Below are 24,812 nucleotides of genomic sequence, written 5' to 3' on the forward strand. Positions count from 1 at the left end.
CCTGCTTAGATTGGGTCACTGAATATGCACATTACACCTCAAGAAAAATAATATTCAAGTGATATTTTATCAGGGTGTTGGTTGATGGAGGAACTATCTGACTAAGGTGGGAATTTGAGAGATTTCAACACTTACTGAAAAGCAATCTCTTTGAACCAGAATTTTGAAGATTTTGATCCAAATGATTGAAATCAGGTAATTCTCTTTTACCTGCTTACATCTGCTATGTTGTAAAACCAAGTGAATCGTTTAAAAAAACAAAAACCTGTCCACAATGTGACTGTTTTTATTACTTTACAATGGAAGGAACACATTTTTTAAAAAACTTCATATTATTGTTTCTTCAAGATTCTGTATCGCTGTATTAAGAATGGCTACCTTTTATTTATTGTTATGTTATTTAAAATGAAAATATTGGATCAGTTAATTTTTTCCTCTCTCAGATGGCTTATTTGATACAATTCTCCTTCTTTGGTGTTCATTTCCATTCTGATACAAAGCTTTGTTACTGTAGATTGATGATGGATAGGTCTGACAGCAGTGCTGGGGAAAGTATTATTGTTATTCTTTTTTTTTAAAGGCTTCAAAGTAATAATTGTAACATTCTGTAAAATCCAGGTGACCATTTAAATGAATATTAAATGAAGTTGTTAGTAATTTGTGAGATTGGGAAATAGCAAACTCTGTTTATATTTTAAGACCAGATGGTGTTATTTTTTAATTTATTTTTTTTCTTTGGTATTAGATGAATTGTTTAGTCTCAAGCTTCTATTGCTTTCAGATTCAGTTATCTCATCTTATTGGTGTGCTAAGCCAATAACATTTGTACAGGCTAGTAATGGGGACAATTTTTCAGTCAGTACAGCTCAAAATACTGTTAAAAGCTCCATTTTGAGTGAGGCCAAGAGTTCATCTGCACTGTAGAAATAATGCAGTTTGACACCACTTTAACTGCCATGGCTCAATCCTACAGAATCATGGGATCCATAATTTTGTGAGGCACAAGGGCTCAGGCAGAGAAGGCTAAAGGCCTTGTAAAACTACAACTCCCAGGTTTTCATAGGATGGAGCCACAGGACTTAAAGTGGTGACCAACTGCATTATTTCAACAGTGTAGATGCACTCCTAGACCTCTTTGAATTTAGGATTGTTTTGTTTTGGTTTGAGCATTACCCCCCTGGCCCCAAAAATCATTATTTTGGGGCTGAAGGTGTACAAGTATGGGTTTTCCTCACTAGCCAGGTCCCCAGCATTACATGCTACTGACAGCCTACTAAACAACTGTTTCAGAGAGTCTTTAAGGGGGAATTTGGAAAAGATGGCAGTAAGTAGAGAGAGGCATCCTGAATGCTTTTAATGTTAAAGCCTCTACTGCCTGGAGGCTTAACATTAAAGTGTCCATCTATTACTTGAACCTGCAGCTTGTAACTGAAGATAGAGGAGGTAACAAGGGAATCAGTTATTTTGGATTTGATCCTAACCAGAGGGATGAACTTGTGAATGGGTGGAAACAGTGGGATCCTTGACTGGGAGATTTGCCATACAGAGGAAGGGGAAGCCAAATGTAGTCAGAATTTCATTCTGTATTTTTAAGAAATCTAATTTCATTAAAGTCAGTGGAATAGTGTTTTGTGAGGTCCCATAATCTGATATACTCAAATAGAAAGGAGTTGATGATGCATGGATGTTTCTTCAAGGTGAAATACTGAAGGCACAAGTTACATACTTTCCAGGAAGGAAGGGAGGTGCATGAAGAAACCGAGGAGGATGTACAAATAACTTTCAGATGAGGTGAGATTTAAAAGAAAAATAAATAGGAAGTGGAAAAAGGGGAAATCTCCAAAGAGTAATACAGACATATAGCAGGTACATACATGTAAGGGGAAAGTGAGAAAAGGCTTGCTAGAGAGGTCGAAAAAAAATAAAAGGGTGTGGGGTTTTTGTTGTTGTTGTTGTTTACTATGTTTAGAGCAAGCGGAGGAACAAGGAAAAGTACAGGTCACTGAACAAAGAAGAAAATGAAATGCTAACTCGGGGCAGTCTGAAGTTCAGACTGTTCAATCCATTCTTTGACTCAGGCCTCGTTCAAATTAAATAATAAACCAGTTTGCAAACTGGTTTAAACTGCTTTAATGGGCCCTTATTCACACTGGCACCGAATTTTCTCCAACGCGGTTGGGGGGGCAGCTCTAAACCTGGTTATACTGGTTTTTCTGATTCTGAGGCATTTAGCGCATCTTTTTAAATGATTTGGTTCAACGCAAGTGCGAATGCATTGTCGATTGGATTCAGTTCCCTATGATGCTATCATCCCTGTGATGTCGTGCATGGAGACTCCATTTTGAATTGATGCAATTGTGAATATGAACGTGAAGTGGGTTAAATTGAAATGGGCAGGTTCAATCGCGGCAGCTAATGATCTGAACATCTATTTGGTGTCGAATCACTCCATCTATTTAAAACGATCCAACGCAAAAATCAGTTTGTGTAGTGTGAATAAGGCCCCAGTCTTCTCCCAGTAATGTAAACAGTGCTCTTACTGGTGGAAATAGAACAAATGAGTAAGGAGATGCCATCCAAAAACAGGAAAAGAGAGAGTGAAGGAATAGCTAGTTACTCTAAATCAGTGATGGCGAACCTATGGCACGCGTGCCAGTGGTGGCACTCAGAGCCCTCTCTGTGGGCACATGTGCCATCATCCCATCACAAAGTTTGGCAGTTTGTTACTAGAAAGCCAGAGGGACATGGCACTTTGCAATAAATAAGTGGGTTTTGGGTTGCAATTTGGGCACTCGGCCTCTAAAAGGTTCACCATCACTGCTCTAAATGGTTTCAAGTTTCCAGAGCCAGATGGTTTGCAGTGAAGAGTACAAAATGAACTGCAGAAGTAAGATCAGGGCCACTATTTATCGCACTTGAGAATTCTAGGAGAATAGGAGAGGTCCCAGCAGACTAGAGAAGGTTGAATGTCACCCCATTTTTAAAAGCAATTATCAACCAATCACCTTGAGATCAATACCAGAAAAGGTTCTAAAACAAATAATTAATCCAACAGACTAGAAAGAGAAACAGCTGAATTGAATTATATGTACAAATTCCAATCCATTAACAAAGCTGTGAACAAAGGCAATGGCTGCATGACAAGCGTCCTTGCTACTGTAACAAGAGGAATCTTCTCACCCAAGGAAGCGACTTTCGGTAAGCACATTTATTGTTTTTACACACGAACACAAACTGACCACTGTAAAGATCTGAACAACACGTATTTCTATACACAAAGCTTTAAAAATTTAGAGTAAGTGTCATGATATGCATAATTTTTGCTTCTATTTCATTCCATCCCACCCCCCACAACTGTGTATATATGCTTTATACCTAGGAATTTTATTATCGGTCCATAAGCATTCAAAGAAGTTTATATCCCCAAAAGTTCATGTAAAAATAAAAACCAGTTGGTCTTGAAGGTGCTGCTACATTCCTCCCCCAACTCCCATGTTTCCCTCCCTACAGGAGACTAACACAGCTACTACTTTCAAAAGGAAAGTAATCAAAGATCTGGAAACCAAGCCCTGAAAGGAGCAACTTAGATAACTGGGTATGTTTATCTTACAGAAGAGAATACTAAGAGGTGACATGATAGTTACCTTTAAATGTCTGAAGGGATGTCATGTTAAGTGAGCTTGTTTTCTGGTGCTCCAGATGTCAGAACCCGAATCAGTGGATTCAAATTGCAAGGAAAGAGATTGTCCCTAAAGTTTAGGAAGACCCTTTTTACTATAAGAACTGTTTGACAGTGGAATAGACTGCCTTGGAGTTTGACAGACTCTCTTCCCTTAGATGTCTTTAAATAGAGGTTACTGCTGTTGCGTATTCCTTCATGGGTTACACCAGATGGCTCTTGTGGTCTCTTCCAGTTCAGTCGTTCTATGATTCTGCCTCTTTCTTGCGCTCTGGACTTATCCATCTGTGACTCTGTGGATGTAAGATTTTACATTGTCTCTGCCCCACCACCCAGCATTGCATGTGGTTAGTGCTGTAGCAATGGGGAGGGGGCAAATAAAGGCATCAAAATGATGACACACTTTTCCAGCAGTTAAATCTCTTTTATAATAACCATTATAATATAATTTATAATAACAATTTTCCTGCAGTTAAATCTCTTTTATAATAACCAATGCCCCAATGCTTCCACCCTCCCAAAAGCCTGGCACCTTGGGGTCTCCAAAACTGGAGCTGAGATGAGGATTCACATTGTTGTTAATGTTCATTTTAAGACCAGATTGTAGTAAAGCAGTACTCTGATTCTGGCTCAGTGCTGCACCTCTCCACCCATAGACAAAATAAATACTGTACCTAGAGGATCATTTGGCCCTGCTACTATACCCCATTTGTTAAAAAAAAATTAGCCCAGTTCCATCTGTACACTAAATGGTAGTTGAAAAGCTGGCTTTTCATGTCTCGGATATAAGTGTAATTGTTTCAACTGCTATACTTGGACATTGTGCTTCCAGAATTTCCTGAAATGTTTGCTATCTAGCATAGAATCATAGAATCATAGAGTTGGAAGAGACCACAAGGACCATCCAGTCCTGCCATGCAGGAAATCTCAATCAAAGCATCCCTGACAGATGGCCATCCAGCCTCTGCTTAAAAACCTCTAAGGAAAGAGATTCCACTACACTCCGAGGGAGTTTGTTCCACTGTCAAACAGCCCTTACTGTCAGGAAGTTCCTCCTAATGTTGAGGTGGAATCTCTGTTCCTGTAGCTTGCAACCATTGTTCTGGGTCCTGTTCTCTGGAGCAGCAGGAAACAAGCTTGTTCCTTCTTCAATATGACATCCCTTCAAGTATTTAAACAGGATCATATCACCTCTTAACCTTCTTTTCTCCAGGCTAAACATCCCCAGCTCCCTAAGTCGTTCCTCATAGGGCATGGTTTCCAAACCCTTCACCATTTTAGTCGCCCTCCTTTGGATATGCTCCAGTTTCTCAATGTCCTTTTTAAATTGTGGCGCCCAGAACTGGACACAATATTCCAGGTGGGGCCTGACCAGAGCAGAATAGAGTGGCATTATTACTTCCCTTGATCTAGACACTATACTTCTATTGATGCAGCCTAAAATCGCATTGGCCTTTTTGGCTGCTGTGTCGCACTGTTGACTCATGTTCAACTTGTGGTCTACTTGGACTACTAGATCCCTTTCACACATAGTCTCGTTCAGCCAGGTGTCACCCATCCTATATCTGATCATTTCATTTTTCCGCCCCTTACATTTCTCCGTGTTGAAATTCATTTTGTTAGCTTTGGTTCAGCTTTCTAGTCTGTTCAGGTCATTTTGAATTTTGATCCTGCCCTCTGGGGTATTAGCTACTCCTTCTAATTTGGTGTCATCTGCAAATTTGATAAGTATGGCCCCAATTCTGACATCCAAGTTGAATAGCACTGGGCCCAGGAGAGAACCCTGTAAGCAATAAATAAGAGAATTGAGAAAAGGAGTGAGAACATTTCATGACTACGCAAAGTGAATAGAATTGTTCATTTCTAGGAAGACATTTGGTTCAGAAAGGAAATTGGCTTGTTCACTTAAGGGCTTGTCCAGATATATTTGTTGCTGTTGTTATTGCGGTTTTTTCCTCCCAAACATCCAAACAATGTTTCTGTCATCCTAAGCTGTTTCCCAGCACTAGCTGCAACATTTTATCCTTTTCCTCAAGTGGTTTTCTTTTTAATTCTGAGACATTCTGGAACAATATGCTCCCTCTTTTTCTTCTTCTTCCTCCTCTTCTATAGTTTTTCACCAGAATCCTGTATCACCTTTTACTTGACCTAACATTGCATATACTAAGCTAAATAGCAGAGGTGCAAAGAAAGCCTGTTAGTGAACTGGAAAAAAATGTGTATGGGGCACCAGCAAGAGTGTTTGATGCACACTGGGACCAAAGCACATCAGTGTGCAGTGTGCAATATGTGTGGTGTGCAGCCCTATGTCTGCATCAGGACCAAAGTGCATCAGGCTGCAATGTGCAATGCACATTAGGCACTTTGCCAGCTCTGGCATATGGTAATGTAACAGGCCCCCTCTACTGGATATGGCTGTTGTAAAACTGCCCAATTCCAATTCCCACATGCAAAAGTCCACTTGCAAAAATATAAGACCCCAGATGGATTCTGATCATACTTTTGTACTATAATTCTGTAACTCAAACAAAATTATAATTAATTTAAAAAATCAGAAAGTAGTAAATTTGTCCTTCAAACCATAGAACTATGTCAACAAACTGTGTTCCAGTTGTTGTTTTAAAAAGACATTTGGAAGAGCCCTTACACCACAAGCAACCTTTCACAAGTAGCCATGGAGGCAATAAAAACCAGCAAAAAGCAAGAAGCTATATTGCACAAACTCGTGCTTCTTTGGGCCAGACTGGAAGAGCCTTAAGACAGGTACCTCTAGTAATAGATCCATCTGTATTCATAGATTGTGTATTTACTGATTCAACCATTCACAGCTTCAATTTTTTTTTTCATTCCAAAAAGCAAACCTTGATTTTGTCATTTTATATCAGAGACAGAATTTTACTACCCCAGTGTATATAATGGAACTTGAGCGCTTATGGATTTTGGTATCCACAGGGGGTTGTAGAATTAAACCCCAGTGGATGCCAAGGGATACCACTGTACTAGCATGCTTCATGGCCTTGGTTTTCAGTCAATATTGGCTGGAGACGTACCTCACATTGAACATTTCCAACTCTGGAAGTCCTGTTTTCTTTTAGTGTCAAGACAAAGAATGTGGGCATTCCCATTTTAATAGACTAACATCAACATTCTAGGAATTGATATTGAGCAAGAAAACACAACCTGGCAGTCATCATGTGTTTATTTCCAGGAAAAATATGTCCCACTATGAAGAATTCTTTTTGCCTCTCAGTGTTGACAGTCTTTTTCCTCTTTCAAATCATAGATCACAAGATGGAGACAGAGACAAGAGAATTGGCAGATTATTTATTTCCATAGATTTTTATAAAAAATAATTATCAAATACAAAAAAAAAAAAAAAAAATTAAAATAGCAGCAGCCTCAATTGTGAAGAAAACCCTTACTCAGAAAGTAGGGCAAGATGCTCCATGTTGCCGAAGGTAGTCCCACATTCCGATGCCAAAGAAATAATTCACTAAGATGGCTTTCACCCCACGGGCATATTCTGATAGCAATACTGATGGAATGCAGTTCCATCATCTGTACTCAAAGCATTAACAGTTCCTAATCTTTCAGCTCATAGCTTAGGAAAATGATATAGTTTAATACTGGAAGATCTGTCTTAGGCAAATGGGGAGGGAAACCATCCTGTAAATAGTTAACTAAGGTGGGTTACCAGTCAGTGAGCTCAAGGCTTCTGAAGCCTGGGAACCCCAAATTTGTACTGTGTCAGAATCTATATTGAGGTATGAAATGAAGCAACTTGGTTGAGGTGTCGAAGACATAGCAGCAGTTAACATAGGCCACATTTTCCCCAATAATATCAGAAAATAAAACTCAGCTCTTGTAAAAAGCAAAACAAATAAACAAACAAACAAAAACACCTTATTATGATAAACCTGAAGCATGTAAGACCCTAAGTCAGAGCTGGTTGGATTCTCAGGACTAGCCACATGGACCATTGAACTAAACTGTACCTCTTTTATGGGACAATTTAACTGTTACACGATTTTTTAGAACAAGCCTGCCATCCATGCAGAGGTTCTTTGTCAAGCAGAGTAGCTCTGAGTGAAAATCAAAATTAGGTTAATTCTTACTTAAGCATCTGGTGAAGTAAAACCCTTTCTGAGCCTTGAAAATTTAGTGTGTGTGTGTGTTGGTGTATGCTTTCCCCCCCACTTAGTTTGGGACCTGTTTTGGACAATAGCTTTGTACAAAGCAACAGGCTGTTCAGATTTGCAAAGATGCTTCCTGTCACGCAAACCCTTCAGTGGGAGATGCAGAAACTCTTTTTTGTTCTATTTTGGATGTAACATTGGTTTGGAGGAGCAGAAAGGATGCAGCCTAGACTTAGCCAAAGCAATAGCATCAACAGTTAGTCCTAGGATTGGAAGTAGAGAGCTATTATTTGAACAGAAAGACTGTTCTGCACTGAATCCAAAGGCCCTGGAATTTAGAGGTGCATCCACATTGCACAACTGCTGTACTTGGACACCACTTTCATTGCCATGGCTGCTCCTACAAAATCAACTGATGGGAGATTTATAAGTCTGTCTTTCAAGTCCCTTCAGGTAAAGTATTCAAGCTCTCTAGCAGAGAATTCTGTCAAACACAGTAGTTTTCCCCAGACTACAAATCTCAGGATTTATTAGGATGGGACCTTGGCAATTAAAGTGGAATCAAACTGCTATGCCTGTGTAGTGTGGATACACTCACCAGAGGCTCCTCAAAGGATGATATGGTTATATGCAGTGAGCCAGGAATTCTTTCCCAGTTCCACATGAGCCTCCCTGCATTGCCTCTCATGCCATTCTGAAATAAGGATGAGAATCATGTGGCTCTCCAGATGTTGGTGAGCAATTATTATCACTCACTGAGAGATGAGGAATGCTGGAAGATGTGATCCAACAATATCTGGAGGGATGTGTGAATCTCACCCATTTTGGAGAGTCCATCAGCTCTCCAGAGACCTCTTCAAGAAGTAATGAAAAATGAAGAAGATCCCTCACTTTAAGAAAGGTACAGACAAGTTGGAGTACGAACAGAGAAGGGAAACAAAGATAGGTATGGAGAGCAAAGCATGAGGAAAAGTTGAAGGAGCTGGGCATGTTTAGCCTGGTCACGGGAAGACTGAGGGGTTAGATGGCTGCACTCTTTCAATACCTCAAGGGTTGTCACAGAGAGGAGGAGGCAGGCCTGTTTTCTACTGCCCAAGAAGGTAGGACTAAGGTTTTAAATGATAGAAGGGTAGATTTCCATTAAACATTAGAAGGAATTTCTTGACGCTGAGTGCAGTTTGGCCATGGAACCAATTGCCTAGATAGCTGGTGGGGTTCCCCTCTCTCCGAATATCTTCAAAAAGAGGCCAGACAGCTACCTGCTGGGGAAGCACTAGCTGGAGATCCTGTGTTGAGCCATGAGTTGGGCTCAATAATTCTATGGGGGGAAACCCAAGACCATGTCCTTTCTTTATTTTCATAGAATCAAAGAATCATAGAGTTGGAAGAGACCATGAGGGCTATCCAGTCCAACCCCCTGCCATGCAAAACTCACAATCAAAGCACCCCCAACAGATGGCCATCCAGCCTCTGTTTAAAGACCTCCAAGGAAGGAGACTCCACTACACTCCAAGGAAGGAGCGTGTTCCACTGTCAAACAGCCCTTACTGTCAGGAGGAATCGTTTTTTTCTGGAGCTTGCATTCATTGTTCCGTATCCTGTTCATTGGAGCAGCATTCTGAGTGGAACTCTGCTATTTAGGATCCAACGTGTGGGTTGTTGTTGTGTGTTTTTTGTTCCTCTGCCAGCATAACAAATATTTTGGAATTTCTGTTTCCTATACAACAAAATGGTATGCATAAGCAAAATGGTGAGAGCTATCATGTCTCTCAGAAACTGCATTTTAGATGAAATTTTACATTTGTAAAATGGGTGGCAGTAGTGCTCCAGATGTCATGCCCATATTCAGCCAAATTCCTCCTCAAGCTTTGTCCACTCTTGACAAGCTACAGGTCTACCTAGTCAATGTATCTGTATGAGACCTGCATTTCAAGCATTTTTCTTTCTTAAGATTACTTTCTCAGTTGAATACCAAAAAGCATCTGAAAATGCACATCTGAAAATGCAATATACTAAGCAGGCCAAAGAATATCCCATTAATGTTGTTTTTTTTCCTTTTGTTTTTAACAGGCATTTCCAGTCCATGTGATTACAGGAAAATTATGTGAAAGCCTCTTGATAGCTATAATTAAGATCATAAGAAATGATGGTTGATGAGGTAGAGGCAGAGAGATCTAAATGATCATCAGAATGCAGCAAATAGAATAGGTTTATGGCATGCCTTCATGCAGATCAGGTCTTCCCTCAACTATGTACATTGACAGCGATCTATATTAGTGAACTCAATTACAAAGCCAGACAGCAGCAGTTCTTTCAGATTAATCCACAGTGCGATCATATTTCTATAGATTCCTAAAATCTTGGATAGTCCTAGTTTAAGTATCAATTTCTTCTGACATGTATTTTGGGGAGGAATATTAGAGTTTCTCCCATGGTGGCATGGCAGAAATACAGGGGTGAATGATTATAATTCACAAAAGTTTCTTAGTTTGGATGACAGCTCCCAAAACCTCCCGAGCCAGCATTGTCATTAGGCATAATGGCCTGGGGGTTCTGAAAGCTGTAGTCCACCCAAGCTTTGTAGAACTACATAAGAAAGTAGGATACACTCATGTGGGAACTAAAAAGCTTTAGAATACATTAACAGACAACTTCCAGCACTAAAGCAGGATTCAAACCAAGACCTTAAACCCATTGGTAGATCCAACTACAGTAAACCCATTGAATCAATGGGATTGACAAAAATGTTGACTCAACTATCAACTGCTGATTCAATTCTAGTTGAGATTACCAACAAGATTCAGACAAAAAGCTCCCCTTAAACATTGAAGTGTAGTTCTGTTCTACCTGAACCAAAGGGCCTTAAAACTTATACAACATATCCTTTCTCCACCCAACTAGAATAAACAAAACCAATCACATGAATATCCATCCTACGGTGTGTAGCTGAGGACTTCTAGCTCCCACTCAAGAGTTCTAGGGGAACAGGTAATACTGGAACATTTGAGTCTTGCATAGCAACAGACATCAGGGCTAGAACATGCATTAGAGAGCAAAGATAGAGTGCTGTTTAATCTGGATGTGGAGTTTTATTTGTGGTGAAAATTTGCAGGCAGGAAAGGGGTAACCTCCCTTGCAACTCATCTCTCTTGTCATTTCTCCTTCAATTTATCTCCAAACCAGAATAAGCTTAGGTAAAGGATGAAGGAATGAAGAAGATACCTACAAATGTACACATGCATATGTATGGCTGTACATGCACATATGTGTACATGCATACACACACATATTAACATTAACCAACTAAGTTTTGTTGTTGTTGTTGTTGTTAGCTGCCCTTGAGTTGGCTCTGACTCATGGTGATCCTGTGGATGAGACATCTCTAAGAATCCCTATCCTCTACTGCCTTGCCCAGATCTTGAATGCTCTTGCCCATAACCCTTCTGATCAAATCTATCCATCTGATTTGTGGTCTTCCTCTCTTTCTTCTACCCTCTACCTTTTCTAGCATTATTGTTTTTTGTAGTGATTCATGCCTTCTCATTATGTGGCCAAAGTGTGAGAGTCTCAACTTGATCATCTTAGCTTCCAAGGAGAGCCCTGGTCTGATCTGTTCAAGAACCTATTTGTTTGTTTTCTTGACTGCCCATGATATCCTAAGTACTCTTCTCCAGCACCACATTTTGAATGAGTTGATTATTTTTCTGCCTGCTTCCTTCATTGTCCAGCTCTTGCGTTTGTACATGGTAATTGGCCTGAATGATTCTGACTTCAGTACTCGGTTGTATGTCTTTGCTCTTCAGTATCTGCTTTAGTTCTTTTATAGCTGCCCTTCCCATTCCTAGTCATCTTATTTCTTGACTGTAGTCTCCATTTTGGTCAATGTTTGATCCTAGATATAGAAATGCTTTAACTATTTCAATTTCCTCATTGTCTAGATTGAATTTGTATACAGTATTTCTTCTATGGCCATAATTTTTGTTTTCTTTATGTTCAGCACCAGACCTGCCTTTGCACTTTCATCTTTGACCTTCCTTATAAACGATTCCAATTCCTGGATGTCTTCTGCTAATATTATAGTGTTATCCACATATTTTAGGTTGTTAATGTTGCTTCCTCCTATCTTCACTCTTCCTTTTTCTGAGTCTGATTCTGATGTCTTATGATGTTTTCAGCATGTAGGTTTAACAAGTAGGGTGATAGCATGCAGCCTTGCCTGACCTCTTTGCCTACTGGGAACCACTCTTGTTTCCCCAAATTCAGTTCTGATGGTGGCTTCTTGTGCTTGATACAGATTCTTCATCAGGACTATCAGTTGTTGTGGCACCTCCATGACTTTGAGTGTGTTCCATAGCTTTTCGTGATTGCTACATCAAAATGCCCACATTTTATTTTCAATTAAGGCAAGACACTCCCCTGTGAAAGGCCTTTAGAATTTCTGGGTACCACTGAAGTTGGTTAAGAAATTTCCTTCCTCACTCCTGCTGGAGGGAAAAGGGAATTCCAGCATGACAGTTAACTAACCCTGCTCCTGGAGGCACCCTGGGTGAAGCAGGTCAGCTGAAGTCTATGTGCTCCTGGCAGATGACCTGTAGCATTTCTAAGGCTTAGCATCAAGCAACAAGATGATAAAAGGTCTAGAAACCAATCCCTATGAGAAATGGCTTAGGAAGCTGGGTGTCTTACAGTGAGAAAAAATTGAGAGTTGATATTTTAGCCATATTTAAGCATCTGAAGGGATGTCATACAGAAGATGGGGAGAAGTTGTTTTCTGCTGCTCCAGACACTAGAACACAATCCAGTAGATTCAATTTACAAGAAAAGAAATTTCACCTAAACATTAGAAAGAACTAATTTATTGTAAGGATTGTTTGACAGTGGAGTAGACTGCCTTGGAGACTGGTGGACCCTCCATCTTTGGAAGTCTTTAAACAGAAGTTGGATGGCCAACTGCCAGGAGTGCTTTAGTTGTGTATTCCTGCATGGTAGGGGGACTGAATGATCATTGCAGTCCCTTTCCAACTCTACAATTCTGTGATTCTAAGTATGCACTGAAGTATGGTCCTTTGATGCAGAACAGACCTGCTATATAGTCCTTTAATGGAGAATAGATGGGTCATCTCACTGCTTTTAATTTTTAGATGTACCGAACTTCTATTGTAGCATTTGATCTTTGTAAATATCCCTTTTGAGACTGGCAGAGGGTGTGTGAGCATCACTTGAAGAAGTGCCTACCTTGTGGACAGCATATACTGTAAGCAAAATCAAGTAGTAAAGCTTTTTGGACTGTATCACTGCAGGATGGTAGTCCCTGCAAAACAGAACAAATGGACAATGGCATATAGAGGACTAGGCTAGAGGTTTGGGGTTGTTCTCCACATGTATGGAGGTCTGGGGTAGGAGGGGAACTCTGGGAACATTCAACATTTAAACTTCCACTGGCGACCTGAAATTGTAAATCCAGGATGGGGCAGGATGGAACATTCTTAATTCTGCTCAGACCCCCAGTTCTTGGACTCTCTCAATTTCTGGGAATTTCTCTCATTACAAACCCACATATTTTCTAGTATACTTTTACTTCACAGCAGCATGGTTCAGCTTAATAAACAGCAAATAAAAATATAATATAGATTTGTCATAAAATTATGCTTAAATATTTGCAGACAGATCACTTTATCTCCCCTTCTCCCTTGCTAAATCAAACCCTAGACACTGAAGGGGAGATTACTGACAACATTCAGAGCAAAGATAAAACAGTTGTAGGTAGGAAACCATTGATACAGTAATGCAATGAAGGCAGCCCAGAGGCCTGACCTTAAGCCAGTTTGCCAGTATTTCTGACAAGGCTGTGGAATAGGCCGTTGTGGCTTGTGTCTCCATTCTGTTGAACTGGGGTTCTGAGGGTGATCACTTTTTTCTTGCATGCCTCTCCCTCTCTCCACCCTTTCCTTTGCAGCTTTCCTTCTTCCTTGTACACAGATGCCTCCAGAAGCATCTATGAATGTGCTTCTAGTGAAGTCCTTTCTTACAGCCCTTGAGGTTCCCCTGTTCCTGCTCCTACACAAGTCCTTGTAGGTCCCTACAGTTGTGGCCTTGACAACACAAGCCTCCATTGGTATTGTTACTGGTTCTCTTCTGCTTCTGGGTCCCGACAGGTGCATTCATCCTGGTCACAGCCATTAGGAAAAAGGACCACCTGAAGACATTGGAAAAGAGAGGGTTTTAGAATACAGAAGCCTCAGACTGTCAGAGAATCCCCACCAACCTCCACTATGCACTCATCCATTCAGTTGTATTATTTATCAAAACAATTTGTTCACCTCACCCCACAAATGCAATTGTCCTGTAATACATACCCAGCTATCATCATCAATCAATAATCATAATCAGCCAAGATTGTACAACAAGCAGGCAGAGCACAATGCTCTGCTCATACAGCTCTGTGTCCTTTGCTTCCCCAGCTTTTAAGCCCCAGAAGGGATCACTGCTGAGAAGGGCCAGGGAAATAAATTCAGATGAGGAAGAACCAGCTGGTCTAGGCTCAGAATGAGGGAGAAACAAGGGTGCACTCATATATGGAGTTTGCCCTCTTTTTGCTTTCCTTCTGGGATAAATTAGATTAAATTCACTAAATTCATTGCCTCCCATACACACCTCCCAACTAGTCAGTAGCAACAGCAACAGCAGCCTCTCCTGGTGCTTGCTAGTTAATGGAGGGAGTTTGGGATAGGATGTAAAGGGCTAGTATACATCCCCCTGTCTCTTGTCTAAAAGCAGACGTACATACATGTAAGCAAGGCTTGCAATCAGATACTTTCAGTAGCCAAAAAGAAATAGAAGAAACCATGGATGACAGATACAATGCTAGAAGCAGTAAAGGAAAGAAGCAAAACAAAAGGGAGACAGGAACAAATTCAGAAACATGAATGTGACAGTACTGTGACTAGTGCAAAAAGACAAAGACAACTATTACAATTATCAATACAAAGAAATAGAAGATAATAACAAAAAGGGAAGAACGAGAGACCTCTTCCACAAGATCCAGGAAGTTAAAGGGAAGTTCAAACCGAGGACTCGGAAGCTCTGACAGTGGTCCCCAAACTGTGGACTTTAAGAGATTTTGAACTTCAGCTCCCAGAAGCACCAGCCATGTTAGCCAATAGTCTTGGATTCTGGGAACTGAAGTCCAAAATCACTTAAAGGGCACAGTGTGGGGACCACTGCTCCATAACAATAAAAATAATATAATTCAAGACCAGGAAGGAATAAAAAGGTGCTGGAGGCAATACAGAGTAGAGTTACACAAAAGAGATGAAAAAATGAAGGACGCACAGAATGAAGAGCCATAGGAAGATGAATCAACCGACAGACTGAACTGTTTTTAACTTGTGTATATTTTATGTGATTTTATATTATATTTTATATTGTGTATATTTTATATGATTTTATAGATAGATGTTTTAATTTTTTGAATTCTACAACAATTTTAAAGGTTTTATCTGTGAGCTGCCTTGGGTCCATCCATGGAGAAAGGTGGGATATAAATTAAATAAATAAATAAATAATAAAAACCTAGTGCTAACAAACATATGTCAGCAGATATGGAAAACAAAGCAATATCCAACAAATTGGAAACAAGTCAATATACTTCCCCATCTACAAAGAAGGAGACACAAAAGACTACAGCAACTATAGGACCATAGTGCTAATCTCCCATTGCAAGCATAATTATGCTCAGAATTCTGTGGCATAGACTCCAATCATACATGGAGAGGGAAATCCCAGAGGTCCAAGCAGTGTTTAGGAAAGGAAGAGTCACTGGGGACCACATTGCAAAAATATGATGGCTAATGGAGTGCACCAGGAAATTCCAAAAGAAAATCAGCATGTGCTTTATAGAATATAGCAAAGCCTTTGACTGCATAGAGCATGAAAGGCTATGGAACACCCTTAAAGACATGGGAGTTCCAACACATCTGGAAGTCCTGATGAGGAATCTGTCCTCAGGACAAGAGGCTACTGTCAGAACAGGACATGGAGAAACAGAATGGTTCCCAATTGGCAAAAGGGTCAGACAAGGCTGCATCCTATCATCCTACCTATTCAACTTATATGCAGAACATATTATAAGGAAAGCAGGCTTGGACATGGAAAAGGGAGGAGTGAAAACAGGAGGAAGAAATATCAACAATGACACCATACTACTAGTAGAAAACATCAGAAGTGTAGAACAACTAATAGGATCAAGAAAGAAAGTGCAAAGGATGCTTATTGTGGTACATAAAGAAAACAAAAATAATTTTCATGGAGAAGCTACACAAATTCAACCTAGACAATGAAAAAATAGATACAGTAAAAGAGTTCTTGTACCTCGAATCAAACATTGACCAGAATGGGAAGTGTAATCAAGAAATCAGAAGAAGACTAAGAATGGGGAAGGCAGCTATGAAAGAATTCTTTATGATTCAGTCAGTGCAGGTTCAAGCAATCCAACTGGAATATCATCTGTTCCTGGTGATGAAAGAACTAGAAAAGATCCTAAAGAGCAAAGATATACAATTGAGCATGAAAGTTAGAACAGTACAAACCATTGTGTCCCCTAGAATGTGAGAGCTGGACAGTTAAGAAAATGGATAGGAAGAAAATCAATTCATTTCAAATGTGTTGGCTGGAGAAGATTCTGTGGATAGCCAAAAAGACAAACAAATGGGTCCTAGAACAGGTAAAGCCAGAAATTTCCCTGGAAGCCAAGATGACTAAATTGAAGTTGTCATACATTGGCCACGTCATGAGAAGGCATGACTCATTGGAAAGAAACAATAATTCTAAGAAAGGTGGAGGAAAGTAGAAAGAGAGGAAGACCACGTGCTAGATGGATGGACTCTATTAAGGAGGTCACAGATATGAATTTACAGGAACTAAGCAGGACAGCTGATGTTAAGGAGACTTAAAGATGTCTCATCCACTACCCACTCCTTCAACAAAGGAGGTATAAGTGCAGTTATTTTATTGACTATGTACTTTATCACACAAACCTCAGTTTCACCTTCACCTTGCCGCAATCATGTTACTTTAAGAGAACAGAAACATACCAGGTTTGGTGCTTTAATTATCACACCTATCTTCAATTGTTCAATTATATACTGCTATAACAGAATTATGTGAACATGGTTTGATAAGAAAAGAAGAAAAGAAAGTGGCTAAAAAGAGGAAAAAAGAAAGAAACAGGATGCTTGGCAATAGTGAGAGGGAGAGGGAAAGGAGGAGACTGACACCATATGACTGTTTAATATCGGGAATGATGTGAACTGTCAGTTATTACACCTATGGAGTAATGGTGTGGCAGTGTGATTGGCCACTTATTGACGAGTTTTCCCATTAGTGAAAAGATGCCCTCTAACAACACTTTAAAGGCACAGGAGCAAAGGGTGAGGGACAATGTTGTAAGATACATACTACCAAATAAGCTATTTTCTTGCTACAATTGCAATTTAAAACCATTGTGTGATAAAGTCCTATGTAGCAGTCATTTTCTTTCTGTTCATTCATAAATCATGCTGCCATTATCTTGTTAGCCACCCAGAGTAATCAAATAAGCTGAGCATGAACTGCATTTGTGTGCATCCAGAAGATGACAATTTGGCTGATAGTGGATGAAATGTCTTGGATCATTCAATAACTATTTTCAAGTCTGTTGCCAGAGTGCCAGATCAGTAAGTTGCATTGGTTTTCAGATGGCATGGGGGTTGTTAAAAGTTTATTAACAAGATAATATCAAAGGATAAAGCAGTACTGCTCCCTAGAAAGACACCAAAAAGACCAGAGAAAAAGGCTGGGAAGGTCAAAGCGGGTAGCCACAAGAGCAAGAAGGCTATTCACAATTGAGACATGTTAATTCAGTACATTACTGGAATTTCCATGAGGCCTAGTTCCCATGAATATGGCAAACATGTGTCTGGGCTGGCTGTATTATTTGTGGCTCTTAGGGAGAGCTCACACGATGAAATGCAGCTCCTCAAAATACTCACTGAATTGAAAAAAATGGGAAAGGTGAGGGGACATCTAGGTTGTTACTGCTTAACAGCATTGCTTTACAGATATCAAGGTGGTGTACAAATATATTTAAAATATGAATCAAAATATATATTTTTAAAAAACACCCCAAAAACATTTAATCAATCAGAGAAAAGCAGCAAAGCAGCCTGAATTAGCTGAGTAAAACATCTGGCAAAGAAAAAAATAATAATTGCAGTGCTGATGCCAGTCACACCTCATTGGTGACAATATGCCACAGTATAGGGGCCACAAATGAGAAAACACTCTCTTATGCAAAGAAAACCTAAGGTAGGGAGGTAAAACCTTGCTTATTTCATTCCCACAGGCAAGAGATGATGATGATGATGATGATGATGATCATAGAATCATAGAGTTGGAAGAGACCACTAGGGCCATCCAGTCCAACCCCCTGCCATGCAGGAAATCCAAATCAAAGCATCCCTGATGATGATTGCTTTCCATTGAGTGAGACTGCAAGAGTTTTTCCACATTGGTCAATGGTTTTTCACATGTTTCACAGCCAGTCCCAGCACAGAGAGTTCTGGGATGGGATGGAGGGGCTTTGGTGAGTGAGAGAGGAATGTTTTCAAAAATGTAGTTGAGAGCAGTCAGGCAATTGAGAGGTGACAGCTAGAAAAGTCAATGGGGAGTGAATGTGTTCTGGTTGCCTGGGGCCAATCTTGTTCTCATCTAGTAGCAAAAAAAAAAAACACCAAAACAAAACCTTGCAGTGGCTGACAATGTTATTTCCCAGTGGGATGTCTTAGTATGTTAAGATACCTTTCCCCAAAATCTTTATACCCTCAATCTGAGGTACTTGGAGGTACTTGGAGAAGAGCACTATCTGATGCTCTTAAATAATGGACAAGCTGATAGAGAGTGAGATGCTTCTGCAAGTTATCTGGACCTTTAAAAGTAAACACCAGGATCATGAATCAGGCGCAGAAGAAAATAGGTAGCCAGGACAGCTCCTTCCAAATGGGTTGATTATGCTTGGCTATACCTGATACAATTCTGCGGTCATATTGTAAGAAGCAGATGATTTTAACATGGCTCCAAGTACAGCCCCATGTATAATACACTGGAGCAATCCAATCAGGCGGTTACAAGCATGAACCTTGGCCAGATCATCTCTGTCTAGAAACAGATGTAAATGGCAAACCATCTGCTGATATAAAAAGGCACTGCTATCCACTGAAATCAAAATCTAGTGTGCCTTTTTAGGGAATTTGTTGTTGCTGTGGTTGCATTCAATCATGCAAACCTCCATGTACAGTCCAAAGTGGTATAGCCCAAGCACAGATTAACAACCTCTATGAGAAGTTTGGAAGAGAACCCTTTATTGTGAGAAGCATGTCAAGGATAACAGGTTTTTTTTACTACATGGACTAAATTCTACATTATATTTTTCTGTTGAATACTGTGCATTTTCTCCTATTCAAAACTTTGGGATATACAGTGATTTCACTACAGCCACTGCTTTACCTACTTAACACTGTTTTGCAAGGAATATACTGTGCTCTTGAGGCAAATGTCTTCAGTACTTTGAAAGAGGAGAGGTACAGCATGAGCTGTGAAGAAACCTTGCTAAATTACTCATCCTCAACGACATTTCAAGACAACCTGTTGAGAGTTCATTAACTGTGACAAAATTTCTCAGCTGTAGTGTTAGACTGAGAATAAGATGACTACTTTTCCATTGATTTTTCTGCAAACATGCACAAATTGTCTCTGTATAAAGAAGCAAACTTTTCCTTTGCAAAGTGATGGACACATAATAGCAAGCAGAGAAGGGCAAGGTGATTGATTAAAACGACCAAACAACCCAGACAATGCATCCATTTTAACAGTCCAAGCAACAAAGCAGCCACACCATACTTTACTACATAAACTGTGCAAAAACAGTGCTCACACATGTAAGATTTCTTAGGAGACTGACAGAAAATATCTCACCATCTCACATGCAAGAAGAAAAAAAAATGTGTCCCTTCTTCTCACACACAGGAATGAGACAAGTAAGCTGTAACATCCCTAAATAGAGGGCCTATGCGATTGCTACTGCTAGCCAACACCCAAACCTACTTCTAAATGAAAAATGTGGGCTGGAATTTAAGTGGAGACCAGATCAATAATGGAGCAAATTCTTGCCTATAAATATAAAGCTGCTATGATATGGATGGTTAATCAGCATCTCACTTACCTTCCTGGAGGAGACTGTGGAAGAGCAGCAATCCCCACCATCATACTGACAATAGGCTCGGTTATTGATGGTGTCACACCAGCCGTCAGCCTGGAAAGGCTATAAAGAGAATGAAACAAGCATTCAGTAAGCAGAAAATGATTGGGGTGGCAAGGTGGAGGCAAAACCAATGATGATTTTTGTGGCATATTGAAAATGAAAAATATATATATATTGCAGCATTGTCTTTCCGTAGACAGAAAAAAATGACAATCCTCCAATCTCGCCTTTCCCTAAGCTATTCAATGAAACAGGAATCAATAAAGACATAGAGAATTAATTAGTATACCACACCAGAAGATAGAGACAGATATGCGCAGGGCCATGCTAATCTTCTCTGTATCGTTCCAATTTTAGTATATGTGCTGCTGAAGCGAGACAGATATGAACTATAAAAAAGTGAGGCCCAAATGACCCCAAATAATGCTTCAGCTAACACAAAATAGTATGCCTTTTTAAAAAAAAATCTATTCTGAAAGAATCAGTTTGAAAGGCATGAGGTCAACTTCACAGCTTAGACTTCATAGTTGACAAGAGATTAGCATTCACTGCCTTGTTTATGGACTGCTATACATATATTAGACATGTTCCAGCACACTGAACCTGAGCTTCAAACCACAAACAAAAACAAATGCTGCAAGCCAATTCCAACAGATGTAATATCACAGAAAGAAATGGGCTGAAATGCTTCTCTGTTGTCAAGCACAAATAATTCAAAATATATCTCCCAGATCACAATTTAGCTAGCAGAGGGGGAATGAAAGTGCCCACCATAGCAAAGGCTTCTTATAACGTAAATAAAAAAGCTAAACATAAGTATTCTAAGATATTAAAATATACATGCATTCAACAAAAACAACTCCCAAGGTCTGATCTGGTAGAAATCCACCCAACTATAACGACACAATCCAGTGGCATGTAAAGCAGTCTTCATGTGATTGTGGCCTCAGACAACCATAACTCTCTTACTAGCTTAAGGCAAAGTTATATCTAAGACATGATTACATGTACACATACGAAATCAGGTGGGAATATGGTTAGTGGCCTCACTAGGGTCAGTGTCACACAGTGCAGTAACTCATGGTGTCACATATCCCCATTAACCTCCTCCCATACCACACCATCCTTAGTAACATTTTTGTATATAAATCATAACTCCCATATATCACTGAATGTAATGGCAATAATTGTGACAAACAACTAGCAAAATTAAAATTATACATTTCAATTGCAAAACCACATGCACAGCTTAAATGAATTCACATATACTTAGTTTCATGTGGTTAACGTGAAAATTTGCTATAAATTTTTTAAAAGTGAAGACTATCAGAACTCTGTAAAATATGCAAATGTGCCAAATAGCCACACTAGACACATATGGCAGGATTCAGCTTTTTCTTTGACACTTAACTTGGCTTTGTTGTTTGTGCTTTCTTTGAAAAATTACAGAGGAATCAAAGAGTAATCTTCACTCCTGTAAGGTGGACAAGTATTATCATCATGATCACTATAATCTTCAAGATGCTAGCCACAGCTGCTGGCAAAACGTTAAGAAGAAACTCTTCTAGAACATGGCCACATAGCCCCAAAAACCCACAAAAATCTATGGATGCCGGCCATGAAAGCCTTCGACTTCACACTATACCAGAGTTCAGTAGTTACTTTTTTAAACAATCCCACTTCAAAACCCACAGCCAATAGGGGCATTCTGGAAACTGAAGTCTAAAAAGTAATCTTTAAAAGCTATGTACTCCACGGGGATTATCAGACAAGTGACATCCTGGTCCTGTCCTATTCTTCCTGCAATTACACAGGAAGGACTTTCAGATGAGATTCACACTTATCCTGTCTGGGAAACGCAAATGATACCAATTGCATGCAAGGCTTTCAGATGAAGAAGTACAGATCCTGTCATTATCCCACCATTAACCTGTCATTAAAGCAACATTGGCCGGCATTTTGCAATAATGGAAGTTCACGTTAATGCAATGCTCCTATCATATCAACATAAGTTTATGCTGGATCTCATCAAAATGTTGGAAGCAAAGAGGGATCAACACTTGTACAAAGTGAAGAGAGAGGGGTGTATGGAAAATGCCTGCCCTTTCTTTTCACTGTGTCTTTCTTGGGTCTCTGTACTCAAACCTTTTACTCCCTTCTTACTTGAAGATGCCATTTGCCCCTTCTCTCAAGATATTAGTCTGGAACAATCCAACCATTGATGCTACCTTATACCCACACGAGAACCAAGTATAGGACACATTCTTTTGTCTATCTCATCTTAAGATGGTATCTTAAGATGGATTTCTTAAGACAATAAATATGTTTTTGCCTTTACCTTACAAGAGCTTTCAGAATATTTTCTCTTGTTTCTATCAAAAGCTCATGTTCCACTAGCCCCACTGCACTTTGTTTAATATTGATACCAAATATTCCTACATGTCATCAACCCCAGATACTTTTCCAGTGCATCCTTCACTCCCTCCTGAGCTTTTAAAAACAAGAGTAGAGATTTTAAGTGCGCAGAGATAGCTCAAGCCAGGACAAGTGGGTATGCTTTAATTCCCAAACTGCAACCAGACAACTTCAATGCATGGCTCTACAGAACTGGGACTCAAATGGAAGAGGAAGGAATTTCCGGTGCTTTGAAGATAAATATGTCATCCCAAGCAGACATTGCAAGATGGGATAAAAGAAACTGTCGGTCAAAGGGGCTTATAATTCAGTGCTTGGTGGATGCTCAGCTTACACATGTGAAAAATGAAATATTTGCTAAGGATATGATTCAGTCCTTAAAGGATCAATATGGACAGAAAGACAGGATCAAGCTGAGCTGTATAATATAGATACCAAATGTTCCTACACATCAGGAACAACATTCTAGCAGCTATCCACCAAGTTTATAAGACCAAGAAAAAGGCAGCTTCTCGTGCTTGTCTTCTATCTGTTCAACACAGAAGTGTACAATCTGATGTTATGGTTGATAGTCAGAGATAGACAAAAGTAGCCTTTCATTACTTATAAGTGAGAGGTTATCCTAGCCTCTTGTGCTATTGGAGTCTACATGTGCTCTATGAAGCAGTTCATTCTGTTGCCAAAAACTGTCTATATTTGACTCAAATAAAATAAATGTCAATGAAATATCACATAATTAGGGACATGCCCCATAGTCGTAGACAACCATGGAAACTCAATGGCAGTGATGGCAAACCTTTTAGAGACTAAGTGCCCAAACTCAGTGGCAGTCGGCACCAGGTGTCACCCGCTGTCGGGGGGAGGGGAATTCCAACTTCTGGAGCCAGGACATCCCTTTCGGGGGCGGGGGGGACCCAAGGCATACTCTCCCAGCATTGGGCTAGTAATAGCAAACCCCCCCCCCCCTTTGACAAAACGTGCCAAGAAAACTCCATGATAGTTTCACCTTAGGGTCGCCATAAGTCGGAAACAACTTGAAGGCACCACATACACAAGCCACACTCTCTCAGACTCAAGGGATGGCAAGGGCAACCCCCCTCCACTCCTTCCTCTGCCCTCCCATGCCTTTAACAAGCTCTGGGAGCCAGTTAAAGGCACAGGAGGAGGAGGAAGGAACAGGTGCATGCCTGTTCCTTCTTTCCCCTTCCTTTGCTTTTAACTGGCTCTGCCTTTAACTGGCTCAGTTGAAGGAATGGGAGGGCAGGGAAGAGGAGGAGTCAGCGCACATGCCAGCAGAGAGAGTTCCACATGCCACAGACAGCACATGTGCCATAGGTTCACCACCACTGCTCTATGATGTGTCTCAAACAGCCTTACTTTTATGAACACCCAGCCTATGCTGGATGTCCATTAGAAAGAACAGACAAATACTGGTGGAAGCTAGCTACTTCATTTCTTTCAGTGCACTGTACGTTTGGTTACTAATTCAACTATAAATTCTCTGACCCTTCTTTAGTTGCAGGTGGAAAGAGAGATTTTATCTATTAAAATGCATTTGGTAGACTCAGACAAAAGCAGTGTTTGGGATTACGGGGCTCATCTTCACTGGTCAGAACACTCCAGGCTGATCCTGGAATATTCTGGCCCCAGAGCTGCTCTGAATTCTCCTCATTGCCTCTGCACTCTGTAGCAGCACTGGATGGCTCTCTACACAGACCACTGGCACAAGGTCAGAAACAAGGTGCCTAGTATCAATCACAGGTGGAGCAACTCATGCTAGCAGCAGTGGAGGAACTGGGCAGCATACTGGGGCACGAGTGCAAACAGCTGCCTGGTGTTGTTACGGCATGCTCCAGGTTTGTCTGGGAAATCTAGAGCAAAAGATAAGTCTTTTTAATCTGTTTTAAGGCAGGAATGGGTGGATTTGCTGCAGACAACAGTCTGCACTGAAATCGGGTTTTGGACGTACGTCGTGAAGACAGGGCATTGTGAGGGAGGGGATAAACCAGTTTAAATGGGCTGTGTAGACATGCTCACTGCCAATATGAATAGAACTACGCTACCTGGATTGCAAGTAGACCTGTTAAATTATCATGGCATCTCTATTCATAATGCTACAATAAACCCTGATAATTTCTGCATTTATTTAAATGAGATGGACTAATGTTTTGATGCAGTATACTTATGTGACCTGAGGGCAACAACAATAATACTTCCCATCTGCTAATTCCCTAAAGGGCAGCAGACAAGGAAAATAACCAGCATAGGCAGTTCCCCATCCCCGTGA

At 40.2% G+C, this 24,812-nt stretch overlaps 1 protein-coding gene and 1 non-coding gene across 2 annotated transcripts in view; both read right to left on the bottom strand.

Annotated features, from left to right (window-relative positions):
• Positions 1 to 12,808: 12,808 nt before the first annotated feature.
• Positions 12,809 to 24,812, bottom strand: part of PAPPA2 (pappalysin 2) — a 177,932-nt gene continuing 165,928 nt past the window's right edge. The window contains exons 21-22 of the mRNA XM_089518326.1: positions 20,072 to 20,170; positions 12,809 to 14,011 (exon numbers count right to left, since the gene is read on the bottom strand). Coding sequence (XP_089374452.1) covers positions 13,937 to 14,011; positions 20,072 to 20,170 — 174 coding nt within the window. The 3' untranslated portion in view covers positions 12,809 to 13,936. The remainder of the gene's footprint in view (positions 14,012 to 20,071; positions 20,171 to 24,812) is intronic.
• LOC149316636 (U6 spliceosomal RNA) lies at positions 20,385 to 20,487 on the bottom strand. The gene has a single exon (XR_016280808.1). It is a non-coding gene; the product is annotated as a U6 spliceosomal RNA (small nuclear RNA).

This window comes from Sceloporus occidentalis, unplaced genomic scaffold, assembly GCF_023333645.1.
Source record: "Sceloporus occidentalis isolate IW3139 unplaced genomic scaffold, rSceOcc1.0.p SCAF_3, whole genome shotgun sequence".
Lineage (NCBI taxonomy): Eukaryota > Metazoa > Chordata > Lepidosauria > Squamata > Phrynosomatidae > Sceloporus > Sceloporus occidentalis.